The 22,827-nt window shown below is 31.2% G+C and overlaps 1 protein-coding gene across 1 annotated transcript; it reads left to right on the top strand.

Moving 5' to 3' along the window:
• Nucleotides 1–3,636: 3,636 nt before the first annotated feature.
• On the top strand, nucleotides 3,637–20,985 carry LOC123659082 (gonadotropin-releasing hormone receptor-like). Its single transcript, XM_045594349.1, has 5 exons — nucleotides 3,637–4,188; nucleotides 5,664–5,847; nucleotides 9,644–9,843; nucleotides 15,415–15,536; nucleotides 20,402–20,985. Exons 1-5 carry the CDS (start codon nucleotides 3,655–3,657, stop codon nucleotides 20,526–20,528), a joined length of 1,167 nt encoding a protein of 388 aa, XP_045450305.1. The 5' UTR covers nucleotides 3,637–3,654; the 3' UTR covers nucleotides 20,529–20,985.
• The last annotated feature ends 1,842 nt before the right edge of the window (nucleotides 20,986–22,827 follow it).

Here is a 22,827-nt window from a genome sequence, read left to right as displayed (position 1 = left end):
TCATTGTGTTATATTTAGCAGTAATTTGCTCCTTATATTTTAATTTACTTGCTAGGATCGCTAATCTTATTTTATGATTTACGTATGATAAAAATGGTAGGCGTTTATTTTGACATTAACTAAATGTTAATGGTTTCATTAATCATCGTATTAGTTATTTAATTTACAACGAATATATTATATATTTGCCCCGTGATGTCACCTGCGTTATTTAGAAGATACAACTTAATAAAATATTAAACTGATTATAGTCTTTCTCTAGAGAAGGAAAACTTCATTTGAAACCCGGAATGGGGTCTCCTCCTCTTGGGGCATTCGTGGCATAGCTCTAAAATGCGAAAGAGTCCTGCAGCCGAACTAGCTCCATACGTATCGACTCGTAGTTCCTGTGGGCCTAGCCATTGAGGTCGAGAGGGTGGCGCAGAACTTAGGCAACTCTGCGTTTTCTTGAAGAGTGTCCAAGGCAATACAGTGTCTTTCTGACACTTAACCTTAATCGTCTGCCATAGACGGATTGAGGCCAATAATGATTCATACGATATTAATAAAAAAAATCATCGTATTTTTAAATGTGCATACCGTATTTAATATCACTGTTGAAATAATCGATAGATGTAGTATAATAAAAGATGAGAGAGAAAACAATATATGATGTAATATTTTTATAAAAAATCTACAAAAATGGAATATAATTTTCTACTGAGAAGAGAATTAATTTGTTTCACTTTGATCTGTATATATTGCTTCTTTATGTACATTGTATGAATTATTGATAGAGCATTCATTAAAAGTGCTCTTGGTCAGGGCAGTAACTCAGAAATATAACGTCATTTGCAATACCCAGTTGTGTACTTATCGTAACTTTATTACCTACGGTCGAAAGTTCGGTACGGGTCCGATGTCGAATATATATTTTATCTTCTCCAATAATTCCTATAAATAACAACTATCCTCGAAAAGCTCAATGACAATTTAATGGACATGTTTCTTATCATTTTCCAAATTTGCGTCGAATAGTCTCACGGCTTAATGCAACTTATGATCTGATCTGATGATACTGGATCTTTAGATCAACTTTAGTTTAGTTTTTGTACGTGAACAAATAAGTCTAATTATTTCTTCTACTTTTCAAGCAGAGAAAGAATGTTTCAAACTATAATAATACTATTTTTATATTTATACATTACAAATTATATTTTGTCGTTTCATTTGTGATTATCTATAAATAATAGTGTAATAGTAACACAAAAATTGTCCGACTAATTTGAACGATACTGAAAAAGTATAATAAAACCAAATTTTATCTAATCTACAACCATAAATAATAGACAGAATAAGGTAAGTTATAATTTACGTAACACGTGGACTAAATTTTAAGCTCAGCGTCGGCGCGTAAAATCTATATGGTTAATAGAGCTACGGCGGTTGTAGCTACAGTATCGAGCCTGTAATTGTACAAATAAAACTAGTGCAGGCACATATAATTACATATTGAAGCCCTCCTTATTGGAATCTAACATACCAGTCTAATATTTCTTCCCCTTTCGAATTTTTCATACTTACTTAAATATATAAAAATGGAACAGAGCGTTTTCCACCAATGATACTTACAAGTTTTTCTAGGAAATGAGATCCGAGACTGATCACTCTAACACTAAATATTAGCAACAAATATTATCAATTAACAATCATGCTTTGTAAGCCATTGAATATTTTAGTAAAGCTATTTGAGTGATAACAATGTGTTTCCTAAACAGTTAAGTTCTGCACATAAACGCTATGTATTTTAAAACATCATTATTATGCAGATGTCAGGGTGATGAATAAAACATATGATTTTTTTAAATATCTAGTGTGGCAAACAAGCGTACGGTCCACCTGATGGTTAACGTAACTTAAGAGACGCCTACAATACCAGAGGCATCGCAAGCGCGTTGCCAAATCAATCCCTGACCAAGAACTATGGCAACCCCACTTACCACAAGATTACAACACTACTTGAGAACAGAGTTAGTAAGATATTCTATCCTACTTCCAGAGACGGACTGCTCCAGATTTTGATCGGGATATTTCCTGCTGTGCCCCAACTCAACGATGAATTACCTCAATGATTAACAAATAAACACGATCATTTATTCCTAATATGGGAAATTATGTTTATATCCATTTTTTTAAATAGTAGCCGAGGTGTATGTATATTAGCAATTTGAGACATGAATCGAACTGATAGCCCTGAAGTGAAAACCCACCACAAACTGTATCAATGGGCCAGTCAAAATAATACTGTCATATGAATTTTTAATATATCCATTAAAAAGATTATTATGAAGTATATTAATACGTAATTTACCAGTGACATTTTAACTAAAAATTTAAGCCGACTAAAAAAGAAGAAGATTCTTAATGCGACTATATATTTATTTGAGTTACCTGTGAGATAGTTTTTACTTGGGGGGGTAACCTGTTTTACACTGAAAGCTTGTGCTTGTAATGTGGTTTCCATTAAAATTTAATCGGGATCAGACGAGTACTTTTAATTTATCATTTATCCCTAAATAATGTGTATTTAATTGATTGTTTTACTACCTACGTTATATTACTTGTAGATGCAAATAAAGTCGTTTTATGGCACATTTAGAATTACATTGAATGAAATAACAACATTCTAATTAAAAAAAGATACAATGGCGGTCTTTTCACTAATTTATAGCGATTTCTTACAGAAAACTCTTATCAATAGAGAAAATATGGATAGGGGTTGTCTATAAGAGATTATCTATTTATCACAAAGTATCACAAATCTTAAAAACAAAATATAACTCAATAAATTTAGTGTATCGTATTACATTACACTACTTAAAAGTACACAAGAGAGGACACCAGCAAGATGGTCTGATGTCATCAAGAATACAGTGTGAGGCAGCTCGTACCGTACAACACATGCTGCTTACGATCGCCTTCAATGAAGACGTATCATTCGTGGTCGCGATCCTCATCATTGAGGAAATGAGGAAGAAGAAGAAAACTTAAAAGTAACAATTACTTTAATTACGTGTGTATTTGTAGCCCAACATTATTATTTTGATTGGATTGCGTAAGGAAGCATCTGAAATAATTAGTCTAATAATTACGAGTACGTCGCCAACCTGCTGACGTGTAAATTAGAAGTGATCGTAGAGCTCTTTGATACCCGATACACACGTGGTAAATTTTTCTGCTTTATATGTCGTGATAATAACGAAAATTACTATAATGATAATAATAAAAACTGCTCTTTTGTAGTATTTCGTGTGCCATGTACGCACCTAAACAGCGGTGGTATGCGGGTTCGACTCACACTAGGGATGGATTAATTTTATTTATTTATTTATTAACACTTACGCACACCAATACAAGATTTTAACAGTATTACAAATTATATAATTATATAATATATGTGCTGCTGTTTAAATGTTTTTGTTTATTATTATTAAACTATTATCGGACAAAAAGTGACAGACTCTCGTATTGTTACAGGTCTCAAATGAAAGCGTAATACATTTTAAATGTAGAAATATGGAGGACGTAGGCAGTAATGCCACATACGGTGGCCTACTTCGTCCGAACGAGCTTACAATTCACACGGGAACAGAAACTTGGTCTATAGAGAAATGTATGAAAGAAAACATTATAAACAGTACAGTGAACAGTGCACTAAACCTCGCTTACGTTTTTAATGGAACTCAAATAACATGCTTGGAGCATGCTCCTGTCCTGACAAGAAGCACAATTATACGAGCAAGTGTGCTCTCTGGTATAGCAGTTTTGTCGTTCTTTGGAAATTGTGCAACTATGATAAGTGTACAAATAGGTAAACGATGTAGAAGGCGAGCGAGGCCATCGTGGACGGCAATATATAGTCTCATATACCAACTCAGTATAGCCGATTTACTTGTGACCATCTTCTGTATAGCGGGAGAGGCAGGCTGGTCGTTTACAGTCCAGTGGTATGCGGGAACAGTCGCTTGCAAGCTGTTCAAATTCATGCAAATGTTCGCATTATATTTAAGTACATTTATACTCGTACTGATTGGAGTCGATCGCTGGTTGGCTGTTAAGTATCCAATGAAAAGTATGGCTACTTCAACGAGAAGTGTTAGACTTGTAATAATAGCTTGGGTCCTAAGTTTTATTCTAAGTATACCACAGGTTAGTTTATTTTTTATTAAATATTATTAAGCTCGTATATATCATTATGCTTATATTCTCTACATTTAATTGTTATTATTTATCTAAGCCCAATTCAAATTACTTGATATTACCTACATACATGGAATTACAGAGTACCTTACTTTTGTTTCTCGGCTGTAATAATGTTTGTATTAAGTAATACTGTATCATGTACAAACAAATTCATATTACAAAATAAGGTTTTGTTTATTTCGTCACAAACGTAGAAAGTTAAAACTTTTTTTGATGCTTTAACGATTCGAAAAATCATATAAAAGTCACTTGACAATATTATGTTTTAAATTTCCTGTGTATACTTTACCTTTCTTTTGTTGCGTATACATATTATTTACTTACAAAATCAAAATATACTATCTACTACAACAGATAAGCATGTTTACATTTACTGCATAAATGTTAAGCTTTCTACACTTTGTATCCTCCTCCTCGTTCTATCCTTAATGTGACTAAATGAATAAATAATAAATACATAAATAATAAACGCCACACACTCAACGGCCCTCACTAGGATTTAATCCTATGTCGGGGTCTGGAAACACACACAACACATATGCACAGGCGCCCAGACCACGGCAAACATCTGTATGATCAATACAAATTTTTACCATGTGCAAGGTTCGAATCCTTAACCGCCAGCGCAACAGCCACAAAGCAGTCATATTATGACCGTTACACCAATGCAACTTCACCGGGAATTGTCAAGGAGATGAATTCATTAATAAACTAGCTGATCCAGTAAGCGTTGATTTGCCATTTATATTATTTCTGAAATATTAAAATCGCTATTCAAATATAGGTGATGGTGGTAGAAGGGTGAAATTTTAGATGTGTATATATTTTTAATGCCAAATCTTAATAAGATAAAAATAAAAAATAAAAATAGCAAAAAAACGAAAAAAAAATTGGGGTGGACCCTTATGAATTAGAGGCTTAAAAAATACCAAATATGAATTAAAAAGATTCATAAGAATCCGTCAATCCGTTTCGGAAGAGCTTGGCCCCTAACACTGTGACACCAGAATTTTATATATTTGATTAGCTAATTATTAGAAAGTTATACGTTATATATTTGCGTGAACAGATTTATGTTAACTAAATTCAATGGAGCGAATTTCTAGTTCACAAGTGTTTGCTTAATGATGCTTATATGATTTTAAATTTATACGATGACATTATTTACCTATGTAAGTACATTTCATTCAGTTCAAAAGCTTAATTTTGTAATGTGTTAAAATAATTAAGAATATTCGCATGTTCACCCGTTAAATTGAATTGAATTATAAAAAACACAATACACATAATATAATCTGAAATATTATTAAAACAAACATTAAATATTGTACAAAAAAACATTATAATATGGTTGTCACTAGAAATATTATTGTGTTTGTATAGTAAATGTTAATATTCGATTTAGGTAGTATTTGTTTCAGGCCGTAGTCTTTCGAGTGGTGAAAGGTCCGTTTGTAGAGGAGTTCTATCAATGTGTGACGCACGGATTCTACACAGAGAGGTGGCAGGAACAAGCGTACACGACGCTCTCTCTCATACTCATGTTTATCATACCACTTCTAATATTAATATCAACATATGTATCGACAGTGAGGACTATAGCAAGTAAGTATAAAACAAATATAAGGAGCGTAACTCAAGTGTTACAGGAGATAGTACTCCAGATATAAATAATTATTACTTCCTTTTTAAAAAAAAATTATGTGCTGTCATGGGACACCAGGTAGGAACAAAGTTCCTTCGGATAGTATAGAAGCAACACAATTAGAAAAAAAAAAGTTGAATTTTATATATATTTTCTAGTTCTTGATTTTTTTTTTTTTTTTTTATTGGTTTTTAATTAAGTACATAAAAGTATTTAGGAAATTTAGTATTTTAGAAAATAACAAATACTGTAAAATAAAATAAATCAAACAAAATAATAATAATAATAATAATTCAAACTAATAAGTGAAATAGAAAAACATAATTATGTCTTTATTTATTTTTGTCGACAATATAAAATTACATAAATATTTAAAAAACATTTACTAGTAATATTTTAGTTTTACAAACGTCATATTATAACAGTCGTGCGACTGATATTACGTCACTTCCGTTTCATATTTTTCTTACGGTTTTAGTATCACATTTTTTTCAGATCAGTCGCCCAGCCAAATGTCAAGCCTGCCGTAAGGAACTTCGTTCCAATATTTAAATCAAACTGCGATCAAAACATAAGTACGTTTTTATTTATACTAGTTGTCGCCCAGAGGTCGAAATTTGACCATAATTGAAAATTTAATTTAAAGAAAACCAAAAAATAATGAAAATAAAGAACATTTAAAAAAAATCAATTTGACTACAGATTGACAATCAACAAAAAAGTATAATATGCGCGTGTGTTTCAAATACACTGTAGTGTATGTAATATTTTTTTGTTGATTTAATATAATTTTATGCATAATTTTTAAAAAAATATTAGCATTCTACACTTATTCTCTATATAAACTTTAAGTGTATGAAATTTCATATTTCTCCATCCACGCAATTTTCGTGAAAAGGGGTACAAAGTTTTTGCTTTACGTATTAATATACAGATGGTAGTTCATGCGATTGTCATTTTAAATGTCCCGATATTTCGAAGACGTTGCAGGAGGCATGTTCACGACATGTTCCCATAACGTTGTTGCTTAAAAACTTCTATCGAAATACGCCTAAGCAATAATGTCTTATTTATGTGATAATTTTTTAAAATTTCCAAAAAGTTAATTTTCCAAAGCTGTATTTAGTTTTACTGCAAGGCTTAAAATAAATAAATAATAACAAATAAATATCTTATAACATACACACAACACGATCGCCTGTTTCTAAGGCAAACAACTTAATGCTTGTGTTATAGGTCGATTGATATAACTAGTTTTTTTTATTAATATAGAAATAGTACATAATTACATAAATACATAAATACAAATATTACACCTAGAGTCAAGCGGAAATCTTACCCGCAACCCGCGGAACAGAAAGCACTAAAAACTGCGCCAATGGGCTAGAAAGTATTAAACAGGTTTCCCTAATATCATATTATTTATATTATTTTTTACTATTAAATAAAGGTATAACTAAATTACTTCATCATTTTTACTAAGAAAACTTGTTATTACATTAGAAGGCTTAGAATGTCAGAATAAAACGAAAACATAACTAAATTGAGTTATTACATAATAACCTTTAAAAACAACCACTTTGAAGGCAACAGTCTAGATTCGGTAAACAAATATAATTAAAAATTGAGCCCCAAGAAAATTGTTTATACTTAGTCGTTATTTAGCAATAATTATAAATCACGGTATCGACAAGCAATTTCAGAGCTAAGTATTTGTAGCTACTATGTTTATATGTGGTGGTACCATTGAAAAGGGAGGATCCTCCGACCAGACGGGATTTGAGTCTGGTGGGCTACTGCCCCGACGGTTATGCCGGGTTCTTGTATATATATTCAGTCGCTCTGATAACTTTGATATCGCGATGTAGGATACGTCAGTTTTCTCTAGTTTGTATGTTGTGCGATAGATGTCGCTACACTCTTATTGAGAAAAAAGGCTTCTTCTTGGTCTCCTTTATTCATTTTCTTCTTTCGGAATTACATAAAAAATTAAAGGAAAAAAATAACAAATGTGTAGCTTGAAATTAGTTTCTGAGCTTTTCTTGTGGGCAAGCTATAATCACGAAATCGAACAAAAAACCTTCAAAAACTTCTACTGACAAATTATACCCATTCAAAAAGGTTAAGCTTAGCTTACAAGCTTAGTACTCACTGGGCCACTTATTATATTAATATACATGCTTTGGAGAAAAAGAAATCTATTCTAAATATGTACGATTTTATTTTTGTGTACCCACACATTAGGAATTCTAAACATTTTTGAATATGAATTTCGCTCTAGCGGGTACATCGTTCCATAGCTTAATTGGCTAGAGCGCCGACACGGTCAGTCGGAGACGCGGGTTCGAATCCCGCTGGAGCGGTCGATATTCAAAAAAAAATCTATTCTAAATTTGTAATATTCTAATTATGTATTTGGTTAAAATATGAAGCACAAAATAATTATCCTGTGTAAGTAGACGGCAACAATACAACGAATAGCGTTGTCCTAATTTTAAAATAAAACCCAGAAAGCCGTAGATACTCAAACGTTTGCATAAAGTTTAATTAATAAATGTTTAGAAATAGACCCATAAAAATGCAAATGAGAATTATCCTGAAGCATGTAAAAGCTAATCGTTTAGAACGCCTCTTATAACTGTTATGTTATTTAACCAAATCGCTATACTAACGCACACAACTAATTATACTAATCGCATTTAAAGCTTCACAAAAAGCATTATTTAATTTATTAAATTTCTGTAAAATTACACATAATATGACATGCTATGACAAAGTGTCATTGATAATATTAAAACAGTAAGTCGCATAGCAGTATTGATACTGCTAATGTGAATGAAATTATATCATGATTATCATCATCATCACTTCAGCCTATCGCACTCTACTGCTGGACATGGGCACCCAAATTTTGCGCGAGAAATCCCGGTTTTCCGCAGTCCTCATCCAGCCTACATCGGCAAACTTACGTACATCGTCAGTCATGCAGGCCGGAGGACGTCCCACACTGCGTTTGCCAAGACACGGTCTCCACTTCAGGACACATATCAGATATAATTATAATGCTAAAATAGACAAAAGGCGCCATATGAGATTAAAATGTTGCCGAAAGCCACTTCAAAAAAGAAGGCGGTTCTCAATTCCACTGCTGTTTTATTATTTCATCATGACAGATCAATAATCGTCAATAATAATTAAAAAGGCAGTGTCTTTCTATAAATTCCGAGTCATATATAAAAAATACATAACAATTATTTTTGTTATAAGAAAATGTTAATGGAAGCGTAAGAGTGTAGTACTTGCAATTTGTTATTCTGCCTAATTAATTTTAGTTTGATTACTGGTATTTTTCCCACACACGTAGGCGTCGTAAGAGGCGACTAAGGGATAACACAGTTCCACTACCACCTTGGAACTTATAAAGCCGACTGATGGCGGGATAAGCAGCCAGCAGTGGGCTTTGACATAAACAGGCCGAAGACGGTGTCTTCGATGCGACAAAGCCAGCCCTGCGGTCACAACCCGCCTGCCCAATGTAGTAACTTTTGGCGCGGACTTGTGGAAGCCTATGTCCGGCAGTGGACTGCGATAGGCTGAAGGGATTTTTATGTACGAGGTTGTGTACATTACCAAACTAAACCCACATTTACATTCATTTTCCTAAATTTCAGTGTTATTTTAGAATTCCTTAACCTTATTCTTGAAATATTGTTATTGGGCGTAATTAAATTATTAAAAATTTATTGTTTCTTACAGAAAGTAAAAAGATTTTTCAACCAGAAGTTTCGAGACAGGAAAAACTTTTAGCGACCGATTTGAATAGACGACGACTCATCGACAGAGCTAAGATGAAATCTCTACGGATGTCAATTGTCATAGTCGCTGCCTTTGTCATATGGTGGACCCCGTATTACGTGATGATGATTATATTCACATTTCTCAATCCCGGTAAAGACGTAAGTTGCACTAATTTTTAATATTTATTTTTGTCTATAATTAAATTCATCTAAATCAATGAAATGTAAATTCAATATTGAAAGTTGTATAATTTTGTGCTTACACAGTATTTTCAGATTATGTGGGCAAAGATATTAGTCCTATATTATTTATTTTATTAATCGACTTCAAAAAAGAGGAGGTTACATATACGTTATATATATATATATATATATATATATATATATATATATATATATATCTATATATATATATATATATATATATATATATATATCTATATATATATATATATATATATATATATATATATATATATATATATCCCTCCGAACAGACATGTATTTATATATATGTCTGTTCGGGGATAGCTTCGTCGTTTATGAACCGATTTTGATCATTCTTTTTTTTGTTGGAAAGGAAATATCCCCAGTATGATACCATCATAAGGAAACCATGATCTGATAATGGAATTTGCAAGCAAACAATTATTACTCTATGAAAACGTGGAGGAATCTATTATTTACAAAATCTTCTATTTACCTAATCTACATACTAATAAATGGAGAGCCATTTTTTGGTTATACTGCGAAAACTACTGAATCGATCGGAATAATACTTACACTATAAAATGCAGCGTATTTCGGAAAAGGTTTTGTTATATGATATGTTGATGATTACTTATCGTGCAAAAAAATATGGACGGACAAATGCCGCTAGTGATAAATGTAGCAAGGGTTTTGCGATAATAAGGCAAGTACTTGCGATGGTAATTAGCAGTCTCATTTCAATTTTAAAATAAATTAATAAATAAAAACAAAGAAAAATAAAAACTAAAATCAAAAAGACAAACAAAAATAATTAAGCTTTCTACCAATTAAAAAAGCCTTATCCCGATATCACGACGTCTAAGGCGATTAATAAGCTGAAAGTTATTATAAAAATTAGTCTACGATAAGAACTTTTTTACTGTAATTTTTTATTTGTATTCTTTATTTTACTATCTTGATAACGCGTCCACTGACATTTGCTTGCTACATACACTTGACATCATAATTATATTCACAAGTTTTATCATCTCACATTGTGAGACTACGAATTTACTGAAACAATCAGTGCTTATACGGCTTAAATTTTTATTGGATAGTAAAATGTCTTGACCAAAACCGTAGATATCGTTTAACACGTTATGGTTGTTGTGACTTTATTATATACTAGTTGTACACTGTAGTTTGCATGTGTGTTGTAGTGTTGTTGTAGTTAACTTAAGGAAAAATAACCTTTATATAAACACTTACAGCATTTCTCGGTAAATAGGGTTATCGAACACAAAAATAATATTTCGATTTTAATCTGTTCCTGAGATTAGCGCGCTTAAACAAACAAACTTAATTAAAAACACAAAAATTATAGTTATTTATTTATACTTTATTGCACACCACAATTATATTTTAAACATTAAACATTTTTTAAGACGATTTATAGACTGTGAAGTACAATGGGTAGACATTTCTTTCAGAAAAACCAATATATTTAACATTAATTTATGTGTACATATTTTTTATATTTTTATTGTTACATAGTTATGTTATTTACTTCATTTTTTAGACACTGTTACTGTGTGAGTATATTTCCACTGCTGCTATAGTGTCTTATATAGTGTCTTATGTATAAAGTGTGTTTGGAAGAAAACCCTTCCGCGTGTATATATAAAATTATTATTAATACCAGGTATTAAGCGTACATTTTTGAAAAATAAATACTCTTTTAAAATGATCATAAAACTTTAAATTAATTCAAAGCAAAAAGTTGCCTTTAATTAATAAAAATAATGGGTATTCACATATATCACACGAAAAAATAACTATGAGTGGAAAACCAAATTATAATTGCTTAGCAAGACCCGGATGCTGTATTCAAAATATTTTCCGCATCTTGCGTATAGTTGTAATTTGCGAGGTATTCAGGTGTTGCAAAAACATAAATATCTACTAAATTACTTACTTTAAAGCGTTTTACTCGATAAAAAATTGTTGCGAAGTAAATTCCTTAAATACTCAAACTAACATTAATAGCCAAAAAAATAAAATCACTTCAAACGGAACTCTGGCAACATAGTAGTTATCGTACTATAGTAGAGCACATGCTTAATATAAATAACCTTATATTTAATAACTCTAATGTCTAAGAATGAACACTATAAATTATAATAATTTTTATGGTTTCTATATATTAATACGTGAATCAAAAACATTGTACCCCTTTTTACGAAATATGCGCGGACGGAGGAGTATGAAATTTCGTACACTTATAGTTTATATAGAGAAGGAGTGCAGAACGCTAATATTTTTTTTTAATAATAAAAATACATTAAATCCATAAAAGAAAAATTACAAACACATGTATTTGATACACAAAAGAATATATACCGTTTTGTTTAATGTTCAAACTTATAATTTAAACTAATTACGGTCGGTATGTATAAACACATCAAAATCTTAAACATGGACAAAAAAAATGAAATATAAATTGAAACAACGTGTAGCTCTGCAAATTATATTCAATCTTAACTTACAATTAATAATAGTACAATAAATTTTAATATTCTTTTTACCTATTTAAGTATACATAATTGGTTTAGCATTTATTTCCAAGTACCTATAAGTTTAATATTTTGTGACCATATACTTTAAGCGTATATTATAGCTAATTTAAGCTTATATTATAGCTAAATCGTATATAAAGAAATTTTATTTTTTAATTTTTTTTTTCATATTAGAATAGGTAACTCAATCAATTTTATCTTACAACAATGTTATTTATTATTTTTTTTTTTTTAAATCTATTTTATATTAGATTAGTGCTAATTTATTTTCGGTTGTTTGTAGATTTACTACCTGTTCTTCGATAACAAAGAAAAAATGTGAATAAAAAGTTGAATAATAGATAAAAAATACAATAACAAATATAACATAAATTAGTTTATCTAATACGTATTTCTTCAGGCCTAAATTGAATGAAATTACAGCAGCACCGACTGTAATTTAACATATAACGAAAAAAATTGAGCTTATTCGCTCGTGTAAAATTAATATCTGTCTATTTGCGTTAAGTCATGCAAAACGAAATAATCGCTATACATGAAATATCTTGTAAAGTGAGTTAAGTAATCACAGAAATGTCTTTTTTTTATACAACACGGTCGTTAAACAAGCGTACGGCTCACCTGATGGTAAGCGATTACCATAACCTATAGATGCCAGCAATACTACAAGCATCACAAGCGCGTTGCCGTCCCTACCCCTCAAGAGTTTTTTGCCGCCCCTACCCAAGAGCTCTGGTCACCTTACTCACCTCAGAAACATCCTCCTGTGCTCTAACATGTAGATACATGATACATATCTATGTTGACTTTACTTACGTACAATCTTACTACGACGCGCTAGAACTATAAAAAAAGTCTAACTAACCAAAACGATACTAAAAAAGAAAAACGACACAAAATACTTAGCGGAGAAACAATAGCCTTAATTAAGAAACGCTATGAACTAACTATAAGAAAGAATAAAGATACTAATACAAAGAAAGAACTCAGCAAATTATATAAGGAAACTAGCAAAGCGATCAAAAGAGACTATAGTAAGCACAGACAAAAGATAATAACAGAAAATCTAAACAAATCCAGAAGCACAAGGAAAGCATTTAAAGAATTAAACTTAAAGAAAACTTGGATACAAAAATTAGAAGGCCAACACAAAGAAACTAAAACAAGAAAAGAAATCATACAGCAGGCAACTACTTTCTACCGAGAACTATACAAAAATAAAGATACAAACATCGAGAAAGCCAACGAATCACAGTATTGTTATAACACAGAAACAATTAGACCAATAGAAGAGAAAGATATATACGCTCAGCTGAAACAACTAAAATCAGATAAAAGTCCTGGTCCCGATGGAGTAACCAATGAAGTTTTGAAAATAGGTGCACCAGTTTTAATTAGACCTCTTACAAAATTATTCAATCTCATACTTGAAGCCGAAATCGTACCAATCCAATGGTGCACATCAAATATCATACTACTATATAAAAAAGGAAACCCTCTCGATATCAACAACTACAGACCAATTAGTTTACTAGGAAACATATACAAAATCTTCTCATCTATAATTCTGAAACGCATATCACAAGAGATAGAAAATGCACAACAAATAGAACAAGCTGGCTTTCGCTCTGGGTTTAGCACATTAGATCACATACAGGCACTCGAACAGGTTATAGAAAAATACGAAGAGTTTAATAAGCCACTCTATCTAGGTTTTATTGACTACAACAAAGCATTTGATAGCATAAGCCACAACTCTATATGGAGATCACTAAAAAATTTAAACATAAATTTGAAATATATAAACATTATAAAATACGTATACAACAACAGCATAAGTAAGGTCATGCTAGAATCTACAGGTGATGCAATTAATATCGAAAGAGGAGTCAGACAGGGGGACCCCCTGTCACCTAAATTGTTTATTGCGGTTCTAGAAGATGTATTTCAAAACACAGACTGGGAAACTAGAGGCATAAAAATAAACAACAGCTATCTAAGCCATCTCAGATTCGCGGACGACATAGTCATACTGTCTGAAACAGCAAATGAATTACAAGACATGCTCCGCTCTCTTGCTCAAGCAAGCTCAAAGGTAGGATTAGAGATGAATGCTACAAAAACCAAAATTATGACAAACAGTATAGAGCGGCCCATCAACGTAAAAGAAAAATCTATAGAATATGTCCACAGTTACATCTACTTAGGCAAACAAATATCATTTTTGAAAACGCGCAATGAAGATGAAATTAAAAGAAGAGCAAATATAGCCTGGAAGAAATTTTGGTCACTCAAAGAAATTCTAAAAGGAGACTACTCGATAAATCTTAAGAAAGTGGTATTAGACACCTGTATACTGCCTCGTCTGCTGTATGGTTGCCAAACTTGGATTTATACGAGAAAAGCAAAACAAAGGATCACAACAACACAAAGAGCTATGGAGAGAAGTATCCTAAACATAAGAAAAGTACAAAAAGTCAGGAGCAAAGTAATCAAACAGAAAACAAAGATAACAGATGCCCTCACACAAGCTCTTAAGTTGAAATGGCAGTGGGCAGGTCACGTTTCGAGATACACAGACAGCAGGTGGACAATTATCACTACAAGATGGAAAGGGCCAATCGGCAAAAGAAGGGTAGGGAGACCCAAAAGACAATGGGCAGACGATATAACCCAATTATTAGGAAAAGACCGGCCAACTATCAGCAGGGACAGAGATGAGTGGAAAGGACTGGAGGAGGCCTTCACCCGAGGAGGGGTCCATATCCAATAGCAAAAAAAAAAATAACTTACTAACATTTAGACAATAAGCAGATCATTCATAACTAAACAAACACTGACAAACATTTGAAATGGAAATTAAGGATAAGGAAATAAAGGCTTTTTTATTTTATTTTATTTTATAACTATTGTTAGATTAATATTTCATTTTTACTTTAATATTAATGCTACACTATTTTTGCAGCTAAGCGAGGATCTCCAATCAGGAATATTTTTCTTCGGCATGTCAAACAGCCTTGTCAACCCAGTGATATATGGCGCTTTTCATTTATGGCCGAAAAAGAAACGTTTCAGAAGCAGTGAAAGGTAATAAATTTACAATCCAAGTTATTAAATTAATAAATTGTTGACTTATCTTAACTTAAATAATAATAAAAAAAACAATTTATTTAGCAGTTGTATGTAAGCCTAGAAGATTAAATTAATTTCGTATGGGGGCTAATTTTGTAGGTTTGACTTCGTAAGTAATGACATGATAACATCTTGCCAACAATCAAGTTTTCAAACATTTCAAAGGGAAAGTGGTTTCTCTCAATACAATGTAAAATTAAGTCGTAAGTCACTCGCCGGTATTAAGCTTGAGGTCGTCCTTTCTAATCAGCACGAGTACACTTCTTAGTTTCAAAGAACATGATTCGAGGCTGTAAATTTAAAACGAATGTTAGTCTTTATTTACGAAAATTTTACGTTATTATGTAACGTATATGTGCGGTTGTGAATAAATAAATTAGTCACTTTGACAAACTAATTTTCTTGAACATTGGACTGTACATCTAGGAAGTAAGAGGTCAGAGTGATTAATTACAATCTAAAGTAATACAAGATAGTTATTAGTTAACGGGGCGGATACTAACTTCTTAGCATTTGATGGATTCACCGTGCGGGTGGCGATTTCATTGAGTGGCAGGGGGAAAAACTCGAAAAAGCAGTTCCTAGGACATGCGACCAAGGTGTAGGTTAAAGAGGCCCTCTTTGAGATGCGCATCATCGCCTAGCCAAATTATAGATCGTAATATAATATCTAACGTTGAAAGAGTCTAGGTTAAGCTACTAGCTGTATACAACAAGTGCGTCGTGCTAAGCTAGAGCCAAGACTGCTTTAACCGCGGATGCACTGATCGTTTTATACACATAAAATGATTCGAGTAACAGAATGAGTGAGGGTAGGTAAATATCGAACGATGTGCTAGGTAGCGTGATCGGTGCATCTGTTGTTCATAAATCTCTTGCTAATTGCCTACGACAGCACAGGTGGCGACTTATATAATAGGTACTTATTTATTTTTAATCCATTTTAATAGGTTTGACGGTTTGATGACTGCAATTTTAAATAATTATACTTATAAAAATACTTTTTCATTAAAAGATTAAATCTTAATATCATTGGTATCTCGTTAATAAAAGGAAACTAGATTGCTTTATATTATAAACCGACTTAAAAAAAGAAGGAGGTTCTCATTTGACTATTGTTTTTTATGTATGTATGACCGTTTTCTATTATTCCTTTTTTTGTGTTTATGGAGTTTACTCCCTCAGAATCGATTTTCATATAAGGCGTGAAAAAAAATATTAGGAGTAAAATCTATTGAAAGAATGGCCTCTTTACGTTTTTGTTAACGCCATCTATCTGAACTCAATAGGGTTCCGATAGATGGCGTTATTTGATTCGTTTACTTACCATTTGATATGATATTAATTTTTTTTTTCTTAGACTAGTAAGCCTTAATAGTAAGCCTATTTAGACAGTCGATCTGAAGACGTAAACTCTAGTAGTGCGTCGGAGCTGACACACACTTTTTTTAACAAAATGTGGTATGGTCGTCTAGTCTCATTTAAATTTAATCGAGATCTAAGAAGTACTTTTTGATTTATCTTTATATATCAATATTTTTGTGGACCTACGCTATATTATAACTCCTAAAGTTCTACTAGGAGAACCGATTTTGGTGATTATTTTTTGTAGTAGTATAGTAGTGCATGTGATCTCATTTAAATTTGACCGAGATCTCTTTCAGTATTTTTTGACTTATTTCTAATAATACGTATTTACTTGATTAATTTTTCATCTACCTACGTTATATTACCGGTCGATGTAATTAAACAAACATAATTATTTCAATAATAAAGTAATCAGTATGTATTTGAATTAATACTTGATATAATATATTATTTTAATACATATATAATACTACTAGCTTTGCTTGCGACTTTTCCGCATAGAATAATGCCTTCACATGTTCAACGTGATTCTTTAAATTGTCATAGCTTTTTTATTTATGAACCGATTGACATGAAACAAACACTAAATGTTAAATTAAGCTTGCCACAATATATTAATAAAAACCTAACTAGGATTAGAGTGCACAAATGCACAGACAAACAGACAAAAAATTCAATATATAATAATATTTAATTTAAATTAATGTCCATACGGTGACCCGTTACATTTTTATTATATGTATTAATTGATTTGTACTAGACACCAGCGCAGTTGTACCGGTAGGTACTGATTTTTAGGGTTGTTTTTTTTTGTAACTGTAATACTTAATATCATCTTTCTTAAATAAAAGAGTTTCTAATACAAAATGTAAATAGAAATGTAAATTCAAGCATGTCTGTTTTTCATGATAAAATATATACAGGATGTCCCAAAAAGTAGTGATAAGCGGAATTCCAGAGATAGGGCACCCCTTGGGGTATCCGAATCACCCCTATGTATGTTCAGCGATTTTGCATAGTTTTCGAGTTATGAATTTTTTTATATGTTTTTGAGAATTTTCCACCTGAACAACTTTAAAAATTTCTAAAAAAAAAGATTGAAGACTTTTTAGAATTTTTGTTTTTGTATCTAAATAGTCATGAGCTGTAGCTTCCCGCTTAAAAGATTCAGCTTCTTAACTTTGATGGAAGTTGTGAAAATCTAAGTGTAAAGTGAAAATTTTACGTTTTGAGAACTATGACTTCAATTTTCAACTTAGAATTAAAAATCTAAACAGGCAATTTTATGGTTTCTAATTAGGCTTAAAAACTTTTCCAAAGTCTCAGCTTTCATAATCATAAATAAAAAGTTGTACTTAATGGGGCTACTTTTGCTAAAATTTGCCTTCAAAGACATCAAGGTGGAAAATTCTTAAAATTACCAATTTGAATAAAAAAAAATTTTTTGCTCAATTTATTATTCCTTTAAGGTTAAATAGTTTTGTCGGCGCTCTAGCTGGGTCATACGTATAGGATTCGTGCGGAGGAAAATGATAAATCCGTAGACTGAGTGATATGGTTCCAAAACGATGGTGCTCCATGCCACTTTGCAAGAATAGTCAGACAACATTTAACAGAAAGATTTAGAGACAGATGGATCGGCCGTGGAGGGCCCATTGCATGGCCGCCGCGGTCCCTAGACTTGAATCCAATTGATTTCTTTGTCTGGGGATATTATAAAGAAATAGTTTACGCTAAAAACATTAGCAACGTAGCGGAGTTAAGACGAAAATTGAGGCAGGCAGAAGAAACAATTAAAAACAACAGAATAGCATTCGTAAGACTCAAAGAAAACTTTTTAAGACGATGTAGAACATGTATCGAGCACGAAGGTCGACATATTGAAAACTTATTATAATAAATAATTTTAAGACGATTACTTTTCGTTTTATTAAACCTAAATAACCTCCAAATGTTTATTAAATCTTCGATCTTAGTTTTCTTACAATCTTTTGGTTGGTTAACAGACTAATTAACTTTTACGAATGCTATTCTGTTGTTTTTAATTGTTTCTTCTGCCTGCCTCAATTTTCGTCTTAACTCCGCTACGTTGCTAATGTTTTTAGCGTAAACTATTTCTTTATAATATCCCCAGACAAAGAAATCAATTGGATTCAAGTCTAGGGACCGCGGCGGCCATGCAATGGGCCCTCCACGGCCGATCCATCTGTCTCTAAATCTTTCTGTTAAATGTTGTCTGACTATTCTTGCAAAGTGGCATGGAGCACCATCGTTTTGGAACCATATCACTCAGTCTACGGATTTATCATTTTCCTCCGCACGAATCCTATACGTATGACCCAGCTAGAGCGCCGACAAAACTATTTAACCTTAAAGGAATAATAAATTGAGCAAAAAATTTTTTTTTATTCAAATTGGTAATTTTAAGAATTTTCCACCTTGATGTCTTTGAAGGCAAATTTTAGCAAAAGTAGCCCCATTAAGTACAACTTTTTATTTATGATTATGAAAGCTGAGACTTTGGAAAAGTTTTTAAGCCTAATTAGAAACCATAAAATTGCCTGTTTAGATTTTTAATTCTAAGTTGAAAATTGAAGTCATAGTTCTCAAAACGTAAAATTTTCACTTTACACTTAGATTTTCACAACTTCTATCAAAGTTAAGAAGCTGAATCTTTTAAGCGAGAAGCTACAGCTCATGACTATTTAGATACAAAAACAAAAATTCTAAAAAGTCTTCAATCTTTTTTTTTAGAAATTTTTAAAGTTGTTCAGGTGGAAAATTCTCAAAAACATATAAAAAAATTCATAACTCGAAAACTATGCAAAATCGCTGAACATACATAGGGGTGATTCGGATACCCCAAGGGGTGCCCTATCTCTGGAATTCCGCTTATCACTACTTTTTGGGACACCCTGTATATCTTATAACTTTTTTCAGATATCGTAGACTTTAGAAGCTATTGTATTTTTATATGCTTTCAATAAGAAATTCTGAATAAAGAACTTTTTCTGAAGTCATAGATATCTCTGACAAGGAATTTATTCAGTAGAATGTAAAAATAACATTTATTAATTCAATGACTTATACTTTTATACAAAAATAGCACTAGAATAAAAATACCACTAGAATTATAATCAAGTACTTTTACACTTAATTATTTACTTACATACTATCTGAAATTAAATAATTTCTGTGCAAAATCGTGCAAAATTTAATCACTTCTATTTATTACTCCGATTCATCACATAAATGTATATAATTCCCGTGTGTGATTGTGTAAGGGGTTAGGAACTCTATTTTAATTGTTTATTTTAAAACCGTTTAACGTATGACTGTTAAGATAACCATAACAATGCAAGATGTTTATAATACCTAATAGACATGGACGAGAGCCCGTAGTTGTTTTATATTTTAATAAAAATAAAAATAAGTCCGATTATTTGTTACAGATACTCTGGGCAAGCTTCTTTACATCGACGCGGTGATCACACTTCGTCTGTGAGGCTAACAACCGTAAGATCTCTCAGATCATCCGCAAAATATTCAAACGGGCAGGCAAATATTAATTTATCATAACCTGTTTGCGACATCGGAATGACTTATGTGAATGACATGACATGTGAAGAATTTCGTATTGAAAATTGTTATGTAGCAGTGATAACAAACTAGTCATTTTTATAAGAATGTATATATAAAGAATTGTACTTAAGTAAATAGTTAAAATTATATTTAAAAAAATAGAGTGTATAAAAAATATTAAAAGAAAAAGAGAAAGAAGATAAACTAATTTATTACAGACCAAATAAACTAAATGATATATTTGTGTACATGTATAAGGATATTATAAGTTATATAATTATATTTGTTGTACATATGTACCCAAAATTAATGAAGAGCAATAGAAATATAGGTACCTATTATGTTATAATAAAGATATGAAGTTAATATACCATACCAAATGAGATACTTGAAACTATATCTGGGTATAAAGATATATCAATAGTTATTAATAATACTGTTCATAAATAATAATGATAAAATGTAAATATGCAAAAATAATAGTTAACTTTAGTTTTATTTCATTGAATAAAATGTCGACTATGAAACTTTGTTTTATTTTTAATTATACTTTTTTATATCTATTAATGTAGAACGAAACCAGAATGTAATTATTATCGATAGACATTCAAGGTCAAATTATCGCTACAAATATGTGATCCTTCTGACATGGAATACTAGTTTACGGTGGCAAATGTTATTAGACATAAACTTTTATCTTTTTCTTTTTATAATAAACTTACTTTTTCAAAATTTTACTTCTGAAAACAAATAAAAATCTTTTTTTAATACATTGCACACACCTACTCTGTATTAACTTTCCGACTATTTCAAATCGACGCAAAATCATATATATGTATATGATTTTGCGTCGATATATAATCATTATAAATAGTACTAACAACATCGTTGACAGATATCACAGAGATCTACAGAAAATACATAGAATAAAAAACGCTCCACTATTCGAACACAAATTTTTCAACGGCCCATAAATCTCTTTTGAACAACACTAACATGTATAGGTACTCGTATATATTTTATTTTGAAAATTGACAATCATACGTTTTTACAAAGTGAAATGTATTTTAAAAAAATTCATACTTGTAGGAAAAAAATATTTTCATGAATTTGAATTTTAGAAAATATATATACCATACTTTACTAAGACAAATCAACAAAGAAAAACTTTTTCACGAATTTTTGATATCATTTTATACTCGATTGACTTGAAGTAGCTAGAAACTTTAATCATAAATCGGCTAGACTAAAATTAGATTTGTCTGTAGGAGCTTAAAAGCTTATGCCAAACAAATTTCAAAAGGAACTGAAAATAAAAATATGATACAATTTCAATTTACTTGTTTTGAAATGTTTTTAAGAAACATAAGGAAACTAATATTTTGACATTATGAGCAGTCTAGTTTTATTGTTATTATCTACGTCTGTGACACACACGATATTTGTGTTACCATTATATTTACACGCGTATAAAACTGAACTCTGCTTTTCTATCGCATAAAAAAAGAATCAAATAGTCATTTTTTTATTCATAAAGATAAGCTAGTTAAAAATATTTTATTTTTTACTAGTTACTTTTTACTTTTATCTTTTACTTAACAAAAATTTCAATATATATTTTTTCCTATTATTTTTAAAAATATAATATAGCCTATGGCATCCACGGATAGTGTAGCTTTCCAACAGTGAAAGAATTTTCAAATCAGTTCAGTAGTTTCGGAGCATGTTCAGTGCAAACAAATTAACAATCAGATATTTCCTTTTTAACCGACTTCAAAAAAAGGAGGAGGTTACTCAATTCGACCGTATATATATATATATATATATATATATATTTATGTATGTTCGGAGATAACTTCTTCGTTTATGAACCGATTTTAATAATTCTTTTTTTGTTGGAAAGGAGATATTCATAGTTTGGTACCATGATAAGGAAACCAGGATCTGATGATGGGATCCCAGAGAAATCGAGGGAAACTTTTAAAAATCGTAAGGGTGACTAGTAAATTTAATCATGTTTTCATTAAATACTATAAAGCACTACTATTTAATAAAGGTCTAGAGTCGATCTGATGATGGAGAAGAAAGATAGTCGAGGGAACTCTTCAACGATTTATAGCAATTACGTGCTTTTTGAACTTAATTCGTTTCTATTGATGAGAACTTTGCACCTGTATGAGTTATAAGTGCCACTACAGTCTGATGATGGAGACAAAAGTTAGTCGAGGGAACTCTTTAACGATTTATAGCAATTACCTGCTGTTTGAACTTAATTCGTTTCTATTGATGAGAACTT

Source organism: Melitaea cinxia, chromosome 13 (genome assembly GCF_905220565.1).
Source record: "Melitaea cinxia chromosome 13, ilMelCinx1.1, whole genome shotgun sequence".
Classification (NCBI taxonomy): domain Eukaryota; kingdom Metazoa; phylum Arthropoda; class Insecta; order Lepidoptera; family Nymphalidae; genus Melitaea; species Melitaea cinxia.
This window is presented reverse-complemented; position numbering and strand designations above follow the sequence as displayed.